The sequence below is a fragment of the Camelus ferus genome, chromosome 21 (assembly GCF_009834535.1).
Source record: "Camelus ferus isolate YT-003-E chromosome 21, BCGSAC_Cfer_1.0, whole genome shotgun sequence".
NCBI classification, from domain to species: domain Eukaryota; kingdom Metazoa; phylum Chordata; class Mammalia; order Artiodactyla; family Camelidae; genus Camelus; species Camelus ferus.
This window is the reverse complement of record NC_045716.1, coordinates 8,824,583-8,844,708: the sequence shown is the minus strand read 5'-3', so window position 1 is coordinate 8,844,708 and position 20,126 is coordinate 8,824,583. Positions and strand designations below refer to the sequence as shown.

The following is a 20,126-nucleotide window of genomic DNA, read 5'->3' as shown; positions in this document are numbered from 1 at the left end:
CTTCAAGGACTTAATAGGAGCAAATTTAGAACAGGTGAACTTTTTTTTGTTTTAAGTAGGTGAATTTTTAACTCTGAAATCTAGCGTAGTACTTTGTTTTATTAAAGTGATTGTTTAGGTTACATAAAAATAAGTCTTTCCAAAATGAAGATATTTATAGTAATCAAGAAGGAAATGAGATTTTGTGATCATCAACTGTGTGCATTACATTGTAATGAGAATTAATGGCATAATAGTAATATTTTAAAATTCTTACTACTAAGTAAAGTAAAAACAAAAATCAGTGCCTTTAATATAAACACTTAAGATTGTGGGACTTTATCAGACCTGAATTTCATGTTCTTTTACCTGCATGACCAATAGGGTCTTGAGTCACATGTCTTAGAAGGAATTTTATTCATACATTATTCCTCAGTTCCAAAGCATCTTCCTTTATTTACACGGTCAATTCTGTTCATTAGTTCCTGAATAGTATATTCTTCCATTATTGTGAGAGCCAATTTAACCTTCCTCTCCCACTTTTATTTATGTATTTAACCCTTAAAGAAGTAATTGCTATTCTTAGAATCATTGGTTATGAAAAAGTATTTTCTTAGATTCAGACTGATGGTGATTTATTCATAGGAAACAGATGTGAGGGTTATACTTTTTAATCCAAGTGTTTCTTTATCTAAAGAGAAGATAATGAATGTAAACTATTTTAATTAACATTTATTTTTATTAAGAATTTGAGATTTTGTGGCAAGTAAGAGTAAGAAGCGAGAGAAAAATCAAACTAAAATAGGTACTTGAGATGTTTTTATATAAGCTCTTATGTAGGTGTTAGCTAACAATCTGGTTTTCCTAGAATGTAAAATACATGTGTGACATCTTACTCTTTGGCAAATTGGCAGAGTTAGCTGGCTTAAGTAACAGTTTCTAATCCTGATGGGAAAAATTTATACCTTTTTGTACTTAGTTTGTTAGATTTTAATCTCTAGTTACTTGAATGTAAATTAAAAACCAAACATTTATCTGTACATGTTTGACTTATTCTAATTGGAGACATTACAAAGTCAACATGGCAAGAGGCATTAATGTACAATTCTGTAATAGGGAGGGAGTGAAAAATTGGTAGCAGTAATCGGATCCACCACAGTCACCTTCACATCTCACCATCCTAATAGAGATTTTTTAAATAAAAATTTTTTCCTGTTTTGCAGCCCGTTTTTGTGACATGGGAATATTACGTAGCAACGATCATAATGTGCCTACTATTTAAAATTCCCCTGTGTACTATGATGGTTTCCTATTTTGGTTATAAAACATTCTTCTTTGCCTTTTAAACCATCCTTTGATTGTAAGCATCACTTGTATTATCCTTTTTTTATGTAATTATTTCAAATAAGTCTTTTCTCTACTTATTTTTTTTTCTTCATCACACCCACTATACTGTTTATCTGGGAAATTATTGTCAAATTTTCAGGTTCTCTTGTTTTCCTTCACCTAGATTTTTGTTTTCACAAGTACTACATGAAACCATATGGCCATCTGCAACCTATTAAAATATATCTTGTACATCTTTTTTTCTAGCATATAATTTTGTTAGGATTAGTATGCTTCATGTGACAGGAACTCAATTTAAACGTGATTATTCAAAAATAATTGATAGAAAGGGATTAGGTTCATTGGTCTAGTTTGGATTCAGTGTCCACCTTTGGATCTCTTTGGCTGTAGGGTTGAGGTTTCTATAAAAGCCATGTGGTTTGAGTAGAGGGAAGGCTTATTCTCAGAAAAAAAGGTTTGGAGATTATTACTAGACAAATATAAACAGGTATCCACTAAATTAATGTGAATTAATAAGGTTCTTTCATGCCTTTTTCAGGGGCAGGGGCACACATGCATGCATACATACCCACCTGTTGGTGTGGCTCTTGCCTGAGAAGTAGAATGTTGGATGGACTATTTAGTAAACATAGGTCATAGTCGTTTTTTCCCAGGAGTGACTCAGTTCTTTAAAGCACAGAAGGATTATGGTTGGTAAATGATGTTTTAAATTATTTATCCTCATTTTCTTTTTGTAGACTGAGAATATTTCCTGTTTCCACTATTGTAATGGGTCTACTATAGTTATTCTAATTTTCATGCCCAATTATCTTCCCAGATTATCCTGTTTTGACTCACACTCATATATTCAGTTTTCTATTTTAGTTCAGGAGTCACTTGAAAATGAGTAGGTACAAATACATAATCTAAAAGCAAGAAGCAGGCTAACCACATTTGGCACAGAAAGAAATTGGACCATGTACATCACGATTTTATAATTTTGAATGTGTTTGGTTATTTTGAGAAGAAGATAGCTTCCAGTTAGACTTTGCTGAATGTTGTTTTACTGTTTCTTGTACACGTGAAATTGTAGTTTTAGGCTTCCAAGTGAGGTGTTAATTTAGATATCATACTGCTCATTTGACAAAATTGATGTGGCATTGAAGTAAGAAGTAAAAGCTATTTCATTAGACAGAATTACTATAGGTGTGGAGAATAAGTGTGTGCTTAAGTTATTCAAGTCTACCAATTTATTAAACTCCTTTGGGTTCAGAGGAGGGTAGAAGAGGATGAATAGAAGAAACATTTATCAGATTTTCTGTGGCACTGATCAGTTTTCTTATTCTCATATACTTTTAAAATGCCCTAAAAATAAAAATGTTTATGCCTAGAGTAGTTCCCAGTCCTGGTGTGTGTGTGTGTGTGTGTGTGTCCCCTTCTGTGCCTAAAGAGACGTAAAATTCCTTTGTCAGATTTTACATTCTAATTTTTGGGTTATAATAGGGCAGTCTTTATATAAATGCTTTTAAAAGCAGTTTTGCTTTTATGCGCTGCTCTGTCTTATATGCTGAGTTGAAACATGTTAGTTTTGAGTTTACAGAACAGTGAACTCCATATTATTTAAAAAGACTCCAGAAAGTTTTCCAACTGCTATTTCTTTTGATTTGAAATAATAGCAGGTCACTGTATACAAGGAGAAAGTAACATTTTGCATAGCATACTGCTGCATAATAGTAGACTTAGCAAATTATATTTTGAATTGACTTGTTGGAATGGAATTCTTCTACACATCATATAGAATGAGAATCTTAAGATTAAATGACTTTGGAATCCATCAGTAAAACTTCCTACCTGATACAGGAGTGCGACCTGCTATATCCAAAATAATTGACTTTATTAAACTGATGTTTATTGAGCCCATGCTGTATGTCAGCACTGTGCTGGGGGTGTGTTGATGAATAAAATAAAAAGAGACATTATCCCTGTCCTTGAGCAGCTAGTTGAGTGCTCAGTTTGTTTATTCAGTCTTAGCAAATTATTTTTTGAATCTAAGTACTCAACTTGGGGAAGAATTGGTATCTTAACAATATTGAGTTTTCCAGTCTATGGAAATTGAGTATCTCTGCATTTATTTGAATCTTCCTTAATTTCTTTCACAAGTGTTTTGTAGGTTTCTATTGACAGATCCTATGGATATTTTGTTAGATTTTTACCGAAGTATTTCACTTTTTGGTGCTACTGAAAATGATACTGCTCTTAAAAATTTTTTAATTCCAATTGTTTATTTTGTGTGTGTAGGGAAGAGGTTGACTTTTGTATATTGCCCCAGTATCCTGTGACTTTACTGTGTTCACTGTTCTAGGGTTTTTTTGGTAGATTCTTTGGGATTTTCTGTATAGGTGATTATGTAATCTGTGAATAAAGACAGCTTTATTTCTTCCTTTTTGATCTGTATAATTTTTATTTCTTACGAAGTTGAGTCAGAGTGGTGAAAGAGGGCATAATTGCATTGTCCTCAGTCTTAAGGGGGAGGGGTACAGTCTCTTTAGTCTCTCATAATTAAGTATGATGTTAACTACTTTTTTTTGTAGATGTTCTTTACCAACTTGAGGAAATACCATCTATTATATCACTGAGAGGTTTTTTTTTTTTTTTTTTTTTTTTATCATGAATGGGTATGGGATTTTGTCAAATGGATTTTCTGCATCAATTGTCATGGTCATGATTTTATTTTAGCTTATTGGTTTGTTTGATTACATTAAGCCAGTCTTGCATGCATGGGGTATAATATTTTTTAATTTAACTTTTTTGGTGTTTTTGGAGGGGTATAATTCTTTTTATACATTAATGGACAATATTTTGTCTATAGTTTTCTTGTAATCTAGTTTTGATATTGGCGGAATGCTGGCCTCATAAAATGAGTTAGGAAGTGTTTCCCTATTTCTCGGAAGAGATGGTGGAAGCTTGGTATTTCTTCCTTAAATGTTTGGTGGAATTAATTTGTGAAGCCATCTGTGTCTGGTGCTTTCTTTCTTGGAAGCTTATTATGTATTGTTGGTTAAATTTACTTAAGAATATAGGGCTATTCAGGTTACCTATTTTCCTTGGTGTGAAGTTTAGTACTTCATGTCTTTCAAAGAACTGGTCCAGTTCATTTAAGTCACCAAATTTGTGGGCATAGAATTATTTGTAGTATTTCTTTATTATCCTGTTAATGTCCAGGGGATTGGTAGTGATGACCTTTCATTTTTGATGTTAGTAATTTGTGTCTTCTTTTCTTCTTGTTTAGCCTGGCTAGAATATTATGTGATTTTATCAATTTTATAGATCTTTTTAAAGAACCATCTTTTGGTTTTTATTATTAAATTTTTCTGTATTGTTTTCCTGTTTCAATTTTATTAATTGCTTTTTTTTTTTTTTAATTTCATCTGATCTTTTTTTAAGTTTCCTAAGATTCCTAAGGAAGCATAAGTTAACAGGTTTTAGATATTTTTCCCTGGTATATGCATTCAATGCAACAAATTTCTAAGTACTGCTTTTACTGCATCCCACGACTTCTGCTAAGTAGTATTTTCATTTTTGTTTAGTTCAAAATATTTTAAAATTTCTCTTGAGTCATCTTTGACTCATGATTATTTACAAGTATGTTAATTTCCAAACATTTTGGAATTTCCAAGCTATCTATTACTGACTTCTAGTTTAATTCTATTACGGTTTGATAATATTGGTATGATTTTTATTCTTTAAAAAAATTTTCAGAGTGTTTTATGGCCTTGAATATGGTCTCCCTTGGTGAAAGTTCCCTATGAGAAAATGTATTCTTTTTTTGTTATATTAGTATTTTATAAATGTTAATTAGATCAAATTGACTGACAGTGCTATTCAGGTCATCTGTATCTTTATTAATTTTCTTCCTGCTAGATCTGTCAATTTTAGAGACATGTTGGAGTCTCCAACTATTATAGTGGATTTGTTTATTTCACTTTTCAGTTCTATCAGTTTTTGTCTCATGTATTTTGATTTTCTCTTGTTAGGTGCATACTCATTGAGGATTATTATGTCTTCTTGGAGAATTGACTTTTTATTATTATATGGTATCTCTCTTTATCTCTGATAAAGTTCTGAAGTCTGCTTGTCTAAAATCAGTATGGCTTTTCCAGCTTTCTCTTTTCTTATGTTAGAAATTTCTTTATTATTACTTACTATTAAGTACCAACTTAATAAGCAAAAAATTTGAAGCCACCCTTCCACAATCCACTCTCACCTCCCATACCCAAATTCCATACTTAGCTTCCAGCAGTTTGTCAAAAGTACTATTTAAGTGTACTCAGTTTATGACTCCAGTGCCTTCTGCTCAGGTAAACAGATCTTAGTTGCTGTCTCTGTCTTGACTGCCTCCAGATTTGGCATGGCAGTTTGTCCTGTGACCTCAATTCTCTGATGGATCTAAGAAGAGCTGTTGATTTTCAATTTGTCCAACCTTTTCTTGTTTTGGGGACAGAGGTAATGATTTCCATGCTCTTTAGCTGATACCAGAAGTTGAATTGTTTGTCTTTTTATTACTGATTTGTGAGAGTTCCTCATATAATCTGGATACCAGGTCTTTATCAGCTTGACTTGCAGGTATTTTCTCATCCTGTGGATTTTTGGGGGGGGGGGGGGGATTTTTTTGCCTTTTTTTTTAAAATTTTTCATTTTTTTTAGGTAGAATTGTTACAGTTTGACTGCATATATATAATTTATTGCATGTAAATACATATACACATACTGTGCATATTAAAAATATGTATATATGTACTGTTCATTGTTTCTAAGAAACTTTAGAGCTTTGACTTTTTAAACTTATGTAGTTATCAAAGGAATAAAGCCAACCACAAAATAAGAATTAATTCAAAAAGATACATACACCCCACTATTAACAACATTATTTATAATTGCCAAGATATGGAAGCATCCTAAATGCACATCAATAGATGAATGGATAAAGAAGATGCAGCATATATATGTAATAGAATACAACTCACCCATAAGAAAGAAGAATATTTTGCCATTTGTGGCCGTACATTCACTTTTTTTTTTTACACTTCAAAAACCAGAATTTTATAACTGGCATAAACATTTCCACTGCATCAAAAATAACAAAATACCTAGAAATAAACCTAATCAAGGAGGTTACCTATGCTCTGAACACTGTAAAACATTGATGAAAGAAATTGAAGATGATACAAAGAAATGGAAAGGTATCTTGTGCTCTTGGATTGGGAGAATCAACGTTATCAAAATGGCCGTGCTACCCAAAGCAATCTACAGATACAAGCAACCCCTGTCAAAATACTCATAACATTCTTCACAGAACTAGAACAAACAATTCGAAAATTTTATGGAACCATGAAAGACCCCGAACTGCCAAAGCAATCTTATGTAGGTCTTTTTTTTTTTTTTTTTCCTTCTTTCTCTTTTTGTTCTCTTTTCTTATGGTTTGATGACTAGAGAAGTTCCTTCAACATTTGTTGTAAAGCTGGTTTGGTGGTGCTGAATTCTTTTAGCTTTTGCTTATCTATGAAGCTTTTGATTTCTCCATCAAATCTGAATAAGAGCCTTGCTGAATAGAATATTCTTTTGTCACTTTAAATATATCATGCCACTCCCTTCTTCCCTGAAGAGTTTCTGCTGAAAAATCAGCTAATAACCTTATGGGAGTTCCCTTGCATGTTATTTGTTGCTTTTCTCTTGCTAATTTTAATATTTTCTCCTCATCCTTAATTTTTGTCAATTTGATTACTATGTTCCTTGGTGTGTTCCTTTTTGGATTGATCCTGTGTGGAACTTTCTGCATTTCCTGGACTTGGGTGACTCTTTCCTTTCCTAAGTTGGGGAAGTTTTCGGTTCTTATCTCTCCAAAAATTTTCTCAGGTCCTTTCTCTCTCTTTTCTCTTTCTGGGAGTCCTATAATGCAAATATTAGCATGCTTCATGTTGTCCCAAAGTTCCCTTAAACTATCCTCATTTCTTTTCATTCTTTTTTCTTTTTTCTGTTCTGAAGTAGTAATTTCTACTAATCTGTTTTCTAGTTCATTGATCTGTTCTTCTGCCTCATTTACTCTATTCTTGGTTCCTTTTAGAGTGTTATTCATTTCAGTGATTTTATGCTTCAACTTTGGGTATTCTTTATATTTTCCAACTCTTTGCTAAAATCTTTGCTCTGTGCATCTATACTCCTCTTGAGTTCTTTGAACCTCTTTGCCATCATTGCGTTAAACTCTCAAATAAATTGCCTATCTCCTTGTTACTTATTTCTTCTGGGATTTTATCTTATGCCTTGGCCTGGGAGATATTCCTCTGCCGCCTCATATTGTCTATCTTTCTATTTGTATTTTTAGATAGGTTAGTTTCTTGACCTCGGAGAGGTGGCCCTCTGTGGGAGACATCCTATGCGTCCCGTCAGTACACTCCTCTCTTGTCACCCAAGGTCCAGGCAGAGTCCAGCCTGTAGAGTCCCAGTGTAGAGTCTAGCCTGTGTTTGTGGATTCCTTCCACGGGCTTTGGGATTGTTCTTTTCTTATTTCTGGTATCTGCCCTGGTGGATGAGACTGGACTAGAGGCTTATGCAGGTTTCCTGGTAGGAGGAGTAAATGCCTGCCCACTGCTGGGTGAAACTTGGTCCTGGATCTCTGATGTGTAGGGCCATGTCTAGAAGACTTTGTGGCTTAGGAAGTTTGCTGATGGGTGGGGCTGTGTTCCCACCCTGTACGTTGTTTGGCCTAAGGCTTCCCTAAAGGCTGTTGGCTGGGGCTAGGTCTTGGTCCTAATGATCCAATCAATATTTCAGCCTCCAGGAAAGCTCATGTACATGAACACTCCCAGAGTGTCCGCCACCAGCTTTAATGTCCCCTGAGTGAGCCATAACCGTCCCCTACCTCCTCAGGAGACCCTCCAAAACCAGCAGGCAGGCTTGGCCCAGGTTCCGATGAAATCACTGCCTCTGCCCTCACACATGAGATTCTGTGTACCCTTCCTAAGAGAATGAAGTCTCTGTTTCTCCAAGTCCCACGGGGCTCCTGGAGTGAAGTCCCACTGGCCTTCAAAACCAGATGTCTAGGGGTCTCCTCCTCCTCCCAAAGCTGGGACCCGAGCTGGGGAGCCTGACATGGGGCTTAGAAGTCTAACTCCTTTTGGAGGGCATCTGTGACTTAATTATTCTTCAGCTTGTGGGTCACCCACCCAGGTGGTGTGGGGCTTGATTATATCACGTGCACAGTCGTCCTACTGTCCTGCTTTGGTTCCCTCTTTATGTTTCTAGTTGAAGAAGAACTTTTTGCTTGGTTCCAGTCTTCTTTTTGATGGTTGTTTAGCAGTCATTTGGGGTTTTGTTGTAGTTGCAAGAAGAGGCGAGCTCGTGGTCCTACCACTCCATCATCTTGACCAGAAATCCTCCATCCTGTGGATTTTATTTTTACTTTCTTCATGGTATCATTTCAATGTAGTCCAATTTATCAATTTTTTTCCTTTTGCCACTTGTGCTTTTGGTGTCATATTAGAAACCAGTGCTTAACCCAAGTCCATGAATATTTACTCCTATGTTTTCTTCTAAGGGTTTTATAGTTTTAGTTCTTAGATTTACATCTGTGATCCATTTTGAATTAAATTTTGGGTATGGTGTGATGTAGGGGTCCAGCTTCATTCTTCTCCATGTAGATATCTAATTGTTCCAACAACATTTATTGAAAAGACTATTCTTTTCTCTTTTAAATCTTATTACTTACTGGTAGAAATATTTTAAAATACTGACTTTGCTTTCCCAAATTTTTGTGTTTGTGTGTAAATTTGATAAGCATGTATGTCATCTTTGTATTGAGTTCAAAGCAATGCCCAATTCAGTAAGGTAGCATCAGGCAAACTTCTGAGAGTATCCTTAAGGCCCTTCAAGGCGGGAGTTTTTATGCTTGTAATGACAGCTGTCATAATTCTGAGTAGAATGAGAAGTGCTGGCCTGTGTTCTGCAGAGGTCACAAAATTACGTATGATACACTAATAGATTTCTAGTTAGCATGGCAGAATATCTGACATTCTGTTGGGCTAAAGAAAACCTCTATTAAAAATGGACATCTTATTTAAATTGAGCAACCATTAGTATTCATTAACATGCTAGTTCAGAATTAACTATCAGGTTAACTATCCTTTATTTAAGAAGAATGCTTTGAGGGGAGAGACAGATAAATTTTGATGGAGGAGAGATGTGGAGAAAGTTAACTGTGCATAGTGATGTTCTGTTGATACCAACCCTGGGTCTCAAGGAACAGATGAAGAAACTTGAAGAGACTATATAATGTAGTGGTTCAGAGCATCCATGGATTTGGTGTTTGTGGCGGGTCCTAGAACCAATCCTCCGTGGTTACTGAAGGACGGCTGTATTCTCACCCATACTCATTATATAGCTATCCTGGCCTCCTTTCCGTTCCTGTAAGCCTTTTCTTACATCTTTGCCTTTTTATTTGCTATTTCTTCTACTTGAAATTCTTTCTCCCTGTTCTTTCTGTGGTTTGCTTATTCTTATTAAGTCCGCATGTCAACTGGGCCCATATTGCCTCCTGTTTTCTCATCATCACGTTTTGCTGTACTTGTTCCAGTATGTGATCCTGATTTATTTTCTTCTTCCTTATTTATCACATCCATAAGAATGTTAGCTCTAGGAAGACTGGGCTTGCGCTCATCTTACTAATCATATAATCTCCAGTTCCCATTATAGTTTCTGTCACGTGATACGGGCTCATTAAATGTTTATTGAGCGGTTGAATGAAAGCTGATACCTATAGGAGTCAGCCTTATGAAGCTAGGAGATAAGAGCTAAGACCCTAAAGTGAAAAAGAACTTTCTGTTACTGAAGAGTTGTAATGATAAAGTGGCAGAGGCCTTGTGTATTTCAGGCCTTGTGAGCCCTGGTAAGGAGTTTGGGTTTTATTTGAAGGTTAGTGAAAAGATTTTAATCTGGAGTTTTAATGTAATCCAACTTATTTTCCAAAAGATTTCTTTGGCAGCTCTGTGAAGAGTAGATTAGGAAGGGGAAGATTGGAGGTAGGAGATGGGTAAGGAGGCTTATAAAGTGGGTGAGAATATAGCTTGAGAGGAATGAAGATAAGGATAACATGCAGATCTCTTGTTTGAGCAACTTTGGTAGAAGGTGGTGTTATTTACTGAAATGGGAAATCTGAATAAGGAACAACTTTGAAGGAGACATTAGGAATTCCATGTGGGTCACATTTCAGACACTGGTAAGAATTCAACGTGGTAGTATCAAGTAAAGAGTTGGATTCAAAATCAGGAATTTCAAGGAAACATTTGGGTTGGGATAGAAATTCAGGAGACTTTTAGCATATAGATGCTGTTTAAATATATGGCAATGAGAGGTATTACTTAGAATGTGTGGCGGGAATCAGAGAAAAAGCTCAGGACTTGAACTTGGGGAATTTCCAACATTTAGATGTCAAGTAGAGTAGTGGCAACTAAAAGCATTTGGAGAAGGACTGGCCACAGAAAAAAACAACTGGAATATGTGATGTCTTGGCAGTCAGGGATTCATGAGTCAGCCTGAAGGGTAAAAATGGCTTCTAACACATACTGCATTTTCAGAAACATGTAATACACAAAATGAGAAAAACCTTTAGAGGACAGATGACTGTGCTTGAATGAATGGCTTTAAAAAGGAAGGATGTTTATATGCCTAACAAGTAAATGAAGGCTAGCTAATTAAACTAGCCTTGGAGTATGCAGTATTATTTATTTTAATATTATTAGAAACTTTGATTTTTGATAACATTAGGAAGTAATTAATTTTTTGAAGTGTAACTTGGAAGGGAGAAGTAATTTTTTTTTTCCCCAAAAGAAATGGTGTTAGTGTCACCTAATGGCAAAATGAGATATTGCAGCCATATTTATATGAGGCAATGAACAAAGTAACTTAATTAGAAAGAGAAAAAGAACATTTCTGGGGAGTTTTTGGCACAGATCAGAAGACTTACCATGGTTACGAGGACCTGTGTTCTTTAGTACCGGCCTACTTGTCCTGCCTCTCTGTCACATTACCCCTTTGGTTACTGAGCAGATTGTTTAATATATGGTTCTTTTTTGTCTTTCAGGTTTCAGCTCAAATATTCCTCTTTCAGAGAGTCCTTCCTAACACCTTACTTAAAGTTGTTCCTATGATCCTTACAGCTGATCTTTTGCATCAACCTCTTTTGTTTTTCTTCATAGCCTATAAAATAATTTCGGTTTACCTCATTTGCTCACTTGCTTCTTCACTAGATACAAGCTCCGGGAGGTGAGGCAGCTTGTGTCTTCACTCATGTGACCCCAGTGCTGAGTGTAGTGTCTTATTATATAGTGCATGTGTTCAGTTAAAATTAGTTGTGTGAATATTTGAATTTCTGGAAGTGATAAGAGGATGTTGAGTTTCTGTGGTGTAGAGATCTATCCAGAAAACAGAACCAACCACGCTGCTATTTAATTACTGAAACATCGTTTGCTACGTTAATGCAATGTGAAAGCTTTTTTTGTCCCCTACCTGTTTTTGTTGTTGTTGTTGTTCCCTGTACGTAAGTCGTAATGTGTATGGAAAAGAAAAATACATGGCTTTGGGTGTTGATTTCTGTGTTAATCAGTCAACTAAAGTGAGACAGAAAAAATATTTTAAGGTACAATAGCTGGTCTTGATAAGTTTTTGCAGACATTTAGATTTAACTATAAAGTAATTTCAGTGAATATATTTTTATTTGTGTGTGTGTGAATTTGTAGACACTTCTAGTATTACGCTCAATTATTTCCTCTATTTATTAAAAAGATCAAAACCAGTATTTCTAGGAGATACAGAGAGAGAGCCAAACAGTAGTAATCCAAAATTTTAGTTGAGATATGGGTGGGTTTGTGTTGGTTTTCGGGGAACAATATGGTTCTTTTAGTCTGGAAACTCAGGGTAAAGAGAGTACATTTCCATTATGTGGCCCAGTCCGAGAAGGGAGCCTCCCTAGCTTTGAGATAATCTAGCCAGCAGAATTCTGTTTTGCATGAACCATTTTTTAAAGGCCAAAGATTGATCAGGTACTTAATAGTTCATGTTTTTATTCAGTAGTTTTTGTTCTTAATCCTTGTGGTTTTGACCAGGTGGATGTGGGAAGAGAAGTTTACAGAACTGAAATGGAGGTCAGAGCTTCATTACAGAAGGTTAGTGGGTCATCGGATTCTGTGACTGCACTGAACAGTGAAGAATTTGTTTTGGTTCCTCAGCATGCAGATGATCTTTCTACAAAAGATGATGAAAAACCTGAACTGAAGGTATTTTTTTCTTTGCTACGAATGATATTATTTTAAATTATGGGTTTTTTTTTTTAAACTAGGTATAACTTACCTCGGGAGATATATAAAATTCAAAGATTTTTCTTAAGTCCTGACATTGAGAATAGAATTGATGAATGGTTTATACAGAGACTAATTATTTGGTTTGTATATTTTAAAAATTTTTTGCTTTTGGTTGTTTATCTCCTACTTTAGAATTCAGAAAGAAGGAATAGAAGGGAAAAAAGAAGAGAAAGAGTAATTGTCAAGTTAGACTTAGTGGTTAAATCTTGTATACATTTAATTTATCTGGATATTTTTGTCTTACTGTTGGGTTTTAAAAATTATATAAATACATAGTTATGTTTTATCTTCACTTTAGAGACTTTATGATTTTTATGTTTTAAGTTAGCTGGTAACATTCTTGTATGTGATTTAATACTTGACTTGTCTGAATATTTTTTAAATATATGTTTTGTAATTTTAGCAGTTGAGTTTTTATTTGGATGTAGTCTTTTTTCTTTTTCATTTTTATGTTTCCTTTTCTAACTCAAAGAAAAAGAGCCAAACAAAGCCAAGTATACATGTATGAGAATTTCATAACCATCTTCTAGAAATAAGAACAGAAAAATTAGTAAAAAATACTACATGTTATTTATGATTTTTATTTAATATTAATTATGACATCAAAGGTATGTTAGTATATTAATCTAATAAGATGTCAATCTAATAAAATTTTATAAAAATCAGATTGGTGAGTACTCATTTTATATTGTGTTGAGGGTATTGTTTTATAAAAATTTTATTAAAATAATCAATGGATTTCTTTAAATTTATTCAAATATCTATTTAAATAAATAACTATTTAAATTCACTTAACTGTATTTTCATATTAATGTGTTTAATTTAAGGCATGATTTATTTACTTAGGCTTTGTGTCTCACTTGCTTTTAAGAAAAGGATGAGTCAACTTAAATGTAAGAAAATTAGCAATACTCTTTGGCAGCTAGCAAGCAAAATCTGTGAAGAAATCAGAAATCAGTTTATACTATGATAGCAAAAAATATGCCGTTTTAAATGGTAATCACACTACACACCATTTATTTAAACTTATCCATTTTCCCCTTTAAAACATACACTTAGTTACCTGGTATTTAGTATGTGTTACTGAAAAATAAAAAGAAAAAAACAAGAAAAGGAAGTCTCTGTAAATAAGATCTTAGATGTGATATAGTTGGAAACTGCCTGAAGTGTTTCTGAAGAATCCTTTTCAGAAAGTAATAATCCTCTAATTTATTTGATTTTATGATTCAGGACTTTGTATTATGTTTAATTATCTTAGGTACAACTGTATAAATTCTTGGTATTCAGTAACTATATTTAAATTTAAATGTTTATATTGTTTAAATTTATTCTAGAAATGAAGTATTTTCATTAAGTCCAGAACCATATTACGATTGAAACAGAATTGTCTTTCTTTGTCTGTAGATAGTTTCTAATGGTGATGAACAATTGGAAAAAGCCATGGAAGAGATTTTGAGAGATTCTGAGAAAGGGCAAAGCAGCCTTCTTGTTGATTGTTCAAGTTCCAGTGAGATTTCAGACCATTCATTTGGAGATGTTTCAGCCAGCCAAACAAATAAGCCATCTCTTCAGTTAATTTTGGATCCGTCAAATACAGGTACTGTATCGAATTCTTAGAAATCATAAGAGAAATGGGATAAAGTGATAATGAAAACTTTAAGATGAAAATTAGAAAATTTTATTAGCTTCATTTCCTAAGATCAAGGCCACCAGCTTTTTAGTTCTGGTTGAGAGTTCTCACTTTGGTTCTTATGTATCTGTTTGAGACTGATTTTACAGGTAGAAGTACAATGTTCTTTGAGAACTGAGACTATGTCTGAGTCTTCATTTTACCCCCAGTACTTTGCATATAGTAGGCCCTCAATAAATACTTACTGAACAAATGAATAAATTCTTAAGTATCAAAGAATAGTGTAATGGACACATTCTTTCATATGATGTGCCTTTTTACTCAGTGTGACTACAGTTATTTCAAATTAAAATTTGTGAAAATTCTAAGTAAAATAGCGTATCGACTCCTTTAGTGTAATAAAAAAAAAATTCTTGCATGAATGAGTAGGATGTATAGTAGGAATACCAGCTTATAAATCAAAATGGTTTTGGATGCAAGCAAAGCCAAACAAAACCAAACCAGCCCCTACTTCAGCTGGTTTAAACACTGGAGGTTTGGTTTGATCTGGGCTCTGATAATATTTCTTTGTAAACTACTCAACTTTGGTCTTCTCCTGCCATCTTTCTCCTTAACTGGCCTCCTTTATGGTCACAAAGTAGATAGCAGAAATTCATAAGTAAGGCCAGGTGATTTGTTCATGCCTAGTGGCAAAGAGAAGGGCTCTGATCTTCTACCCATTGAGCAAAAGTTGTGAGCTTTACTCTGAATAGACCAACTGAACTATTTTCTAGTGGTCAAGGGGAATGACGTGAACTGATAGGTGGAGGCCTTGGTTACCTTCAGACTCCTCAGTAAGTCACTCTGACAGAGGAGATGAGACTATCCTGATTGATTTAAGGCATTCACTATCCAGTTGTGAATGTTGGTGTAGGGTACTTACAGGCCAAAGTGCTGCACAATGGGGCCATGACGGCCCTAACTTACACTATGCCCCAAATTTATTCCTAGTGAATCAAATATGTAAATGTGAACAATAAACCTGTTAGAAGAAAATAAAATATTTTTGTGATTGTCAGGATAGGAAAAGCCAAATCACAAAGGAAAAGATAGTTGCATTTTGATACATAAAAGCTTAAATCATCTGAATGAGAAAGGTACCATAATAAATATGGCTAAATGGAGAAGATAATTTGCAATGTGTTGGGGATCCCCCAAAACACCTCCCGGTTTAATGATTCACTGTAAAGACTCATTGGTCTCAGTGTGTATTCATATTTATGGCTAGATTTAAGTTCAGGGGGACTTAAGATATGTATCTATATCTATAGCTATATGATTTGAAAAGATACAGGATTGGAAACAAACCTTACAAAGTATTAATTTTTGTAGTTTTTGATTGAGGGAGCATGAGAGATTATATTATTCATCGTGCTTTATTTTATCTTTTGAATTTCTTAAATCCTTAACCCTCCCCCAAAACCCAAAGCATACTGATACATAGTTATTTCTTGGTTAATAGATTAATCAAAAAGAAGCAATACTGGGGATGGGGTATTGCTCAGTGGTAGAGCATATGCTTAGCATGCAGGAGGTACTGGGTTCAATCCCCAGTGCCTCCATTAAAAACAAACAAACAAACAAACCTAGTAACCTCCCCCCACCAAAAAAAAAAAGTTAAAAATAAAAATTAAAAAAAAAAAAAAAAGAAGCAATACTTTTATCTTCTAATGTAGCTCTGATAGGTTGTTGGAATCAATTCTCCTTTGCAGTGGCTTAGATTATATTCTTATTTCTGAGCCTATTTGATAGGGACCATGTATTATGTACCTTTTTGTGATCTCAACACCCATTACACTAGGTAAATACATTTTAAAAAAATGTAACTTTCACTGAAGGTCTCAGTGGATAAGAATTTCCTTTGCTTTTCAAATAAGTTTTTAGCATTCTTTTCTGGTTATGTATTGTTTTTTTCATTTTCAATAAAAAGTCATATGTTTTGTGTTCTCCCCAAAATTCATATGTTAAGATCCTAGCCTCCAAGGTGATGATGTTAGGAGGTGGGGCCTTTGGGAGGTGATTAGGTCTTGAGGGCAAAGCCCTCATAATTGGGATTAATGTCCTAAAAGAGACTCCAGAGAGTTAGCTTGTCCCTTCTGCAATTGAGGACACAGTGAAAAGATGCTAATCTAGAAGGCAGTCTCTCACTAGACACTGAATCTGCCAGAGACTTGATCTTGGACTTCCTAGCATCCAGAGCTGTGAGAAATAAATGGCTGTTATTTATAATCCACCTAGTCTGTGGTATTTTGTTACATAGCAGGCTGAAAGAACTAAGACAAGACATTTCAGCTGCCTCTTCATAATTGTAGTCAACACAGTTTTTGTTAACAGAGTTGTTGTGGTTGGTTTAAAATCACGCAGCACTTCAGTTATTGGGATCTGTCTGGAAAGTATCTAGATTTAAATGGGCCAAATTGAATATTAAAGGAATGTAGTTTGCCAATGATAAAATTAGATAAATCTGGAGCTTTTGTTTAAACGTCATGATAATGTGTTGGTTTTTTGTCATTTGGTGAACTTATATTCTGGCTACTTGAATTCAACTGTATAGGGAATCTTTGCTAATTTACTGCAGTGTACTAAAAGATTGTTTAGATATATGGATGAGTCTTTCCTCCCATGCTCTTTGGTACTCTTTGCATATTTCTGCTGAGGATGGAATGATGGAATTAAAAGTATGACTTAAATAGGACTGAATTTATATTTAGGAGGAAATGAATTTCTTATGTTGGTGTGTGATTTTACTAGATCTAAAAGTGTTGGCTTGCTAAAAATATTGTGCTATTTGCCTGCATAACTCAAGATCTCCACTAGTCATAAGGAGTTTTGTCTACATGAAGGCTGTTGTTACGATACATGTAGTTGTGGGTGGGATTAGGGTCTAGGTGGTGCCCAGGATGATACGTGTTTGCCACTAATAGGTTACTAAAAGGATCACTAGCTATTATAATTGTTTATATCTCCATTGAAGCATCTAACCCCTGGCTTTTTATGGAGCAATATTCTTTGAATAGTTGTTTTCTTTGAGTACTTTAAAGATGTTATTCTGCTGTCTTCTCTTCTCCATAGTTTCTCATGAGAAATCTGCAATCATTTGAATCATTTATCGTTCCCTTAGTTGTAACATGCTGTTTTGCTGTCTGCTTTCAATATTTTTCAATATTTTTGTGTTCCAGCAGTTTAATTATATAGGTATAGTTTTCTTCACATTTATCTTTGTTGGTGTTCATTGAGATTCTTGAATCTGTGAATTTATATCTTTCATGAAACTTGAGGAATTTTCAGACATTTTTTAGAATTTTTTTTTTTTTTGCGGTGCAGTAATCTTTTTCTCTTCTTTTCCTGTGACTCAGACAACAAAAGCATTAGTTTCATATTGTCCTACAATTTCTAAGGTTCTTTTCACTGTTTTGCAATCTTTTTTTCCCTCTTCTTCAATTTAGATAATTTCCTATCAATGTATCAAATTTTCTATCTTCAACTTAGATAATTGACCTATATTCCAGTTTACTGACTCACTATTTTGTTATCTCCATTGTTCCCAGCCCATCCTGTGAAATTTTAATTTAGATGTCCTGTTTTTCTGTTCTTAAATTTACCCTGGTTCTTTTTACGTTTTCTGTTTCTCTGCTGCAGACTTCAATATTTTCATTCATTTCAGATGTGTTCACCTATATATCATAGAGCATGGTTATAATACCAATTTTAAAGTCTTTGATAATTCTAACAACTGCATAATTTTGAGACTGGTATATGTTGATTGCTTTTTCCCTTGAGAATTGGTCACCATTTTCTGTTTCTGTTTCTGTTGTTTTGTTGGTTGAGTAACTGAATTGTTTCCCAGATTTTCTGAATGTTTGAGATTCTCTTTCCAGATAAAATCCTCTGAAGAATGTTGATTTTATTTTAGCAAGCAGTCCACTTGGTTACCACCAGACTGTATGTTCTTTCTTGCTTTCTGATTCCAAAGTTAGTCAATTCCAAAGCCTTTTCTATCTTCTTTGATCTGTTTCAAACATGTACAGCATGGTGGTGAACCCAAGACTTGTGTTAGTTCATACACAAAATTAGAGGATTATGTTCTCCAACTCTCTTCCTCAGGATTTCACCCATACTCTCTGGCTCTTGGGGCCTGTTTTCCTTCTTCCCCTGAGTAGAAGAGACAAATTTCTCACTTAGAGTTTTTGTTCCTTTGTGCTGTTGTGTGGTCTTGTATGCCTGAAGTCAAATTTAGGACAAAGTGATGAGAGAAAAGAAAGAAAAAAATAGCAGAGGTTTCTGTCTCCTTTTTGGACCAGAGGAGCGGAGCTCCTTCGCTTTGGTGTTCTACCCATTGGAGACAGGTTTCGTTTCTTTGAGTTTTAGATGCTTGTGTCACTACTCCATCCCTCCCCCATCCCTCCCTGCCCATTATAGTGCAGCTCCATCACTGGGGCTGGCCTTGTGGTAGAACTTGGAGGGAAAAAGGAGATGGAGAGAGAAAAATTGTTATAATTCCCCAGACACTCTCTGATTTACCAGGACTCCTTTTTTCTGTCCTTTAATTAGAAAGACTGGATTTCTCTCAGTTTTCTTGCTCATTTCACAGTTCTGCAATTTGGGCTGCTCTTAGGTCTAATGAGGGATATAAAGGATGAAAAAATATAAAAGAGAATTCAACACTGTACTGGTAGTGCTTCAAGTTTTGACTGCTCTCTCCAATCTATTATTATTTGCTTTTTAAAAAAGAATCAGGTAGTTACTTTTCATGTTCTGCCCAATGTTTTCGGTTAATAGGCGAAGCTATAGCAGACTTGTTACTTCAGCCTGACTAGTTAAGTTTGAATATCTTCAGTTTTGCCAATTTTTGTTTCAGTTATTTTCAGGCTCTGGTATTAGGGGCATAATCACTTTTTAAGTTACGTTTTCCTGACAAATTGACCCTTTTATCATGTGAAATATCTCTTTTTCTCCTGTTAGTATTTGTTATTTTGAAATCTGATTATTCTAATATTAATATAGCCACTCTGGTTTTCTTATAATTAGTGTTTGCTTGATACAGCTATTTCTTTTCCTTCCTTCCTTCCTTCCTTCCTTCCTTCCTTCCTTCCTTCCTTCCTTCCTTCCTTCCTTTTTGTGTCTTTTATTTAAGGTGTGTATTTCTTATACATAGCCTGTTGTTGAGTTTGGTTTTTTTAATCCAGTTTGATGAACTGTCTTTAATTGGTATGTTTAGATCAGGGGTCAGCAAACTACTTCCTATGGGCCAAGTCCTACCCACTACTTGTTTTCAGTATGACTTGTAAGGAAGAATTGTTTTTATATTTTTAAAGGATTGAAAACAGATCAAAAAGGAGAATCCTGTTTTGTAATACATGAAAGTTATACGAATTTTAAATTTCAGTGTGCTTAAGTTTTCTGAAATTTGTAAAAAAAAATTTTTTTTGAAAGTTGTTTTCTCTCTTTTTATATTCATACTTGCCTCATATCCTAGATTTTTTTCTCTTGGCCCACAAAGCCTAAAATAGTTATAATATGGCCCTTGACAGAAAAAACTAATGAGCCCTGTTTTGACCATTTACATTTAATGTAACTTCTTATATGTTTGAATCTAAGTGTACCTTCTCTCTTGCTGTTTGTTTTCTCTTTGTCCCATTCGATTTTTGTCCCCTCGCCCCCCCTTTTCCTGTGTTCCTTTAGATTATTATTTTTTTTCATTTTTTAATTTGGATTATTTTTTAATATTCTATTTTATCTTCATT

The 20,126-nt window shown here is 34.4% G+C and overlaps 1 protein-coding gene across 2 annotated transcripts in view; it reads left to right on the top strand.

The window, feature by feature from the left end:
* RABGAP1L (RAB GTPase activating protein 1 like) overlaps positions 1-20,126 on the top strand; it is a 563,059-nt gene that overhangs the window by 42,879 nt on the left and 500,054 nt on the right. For both annotated transcript variants that reach the window (XM_032463693.1, XM_032463694.1), the window contains exons 2-3: positions 12,459-12,629; positions 14,118-14,310. In XM_032463693.1, coding sequence (XP_032319584.1) covers positions 12,492-12,629; positions 14,118-14,310 — 331 coding nt within the window. In that variant the 5' untranslated portion in view covers positions 12,459-12,491. The remainder of the gene's footprint in view (positions 1-12,458; positions 12,630-14,117; positions 14,311-20,126) is intronic.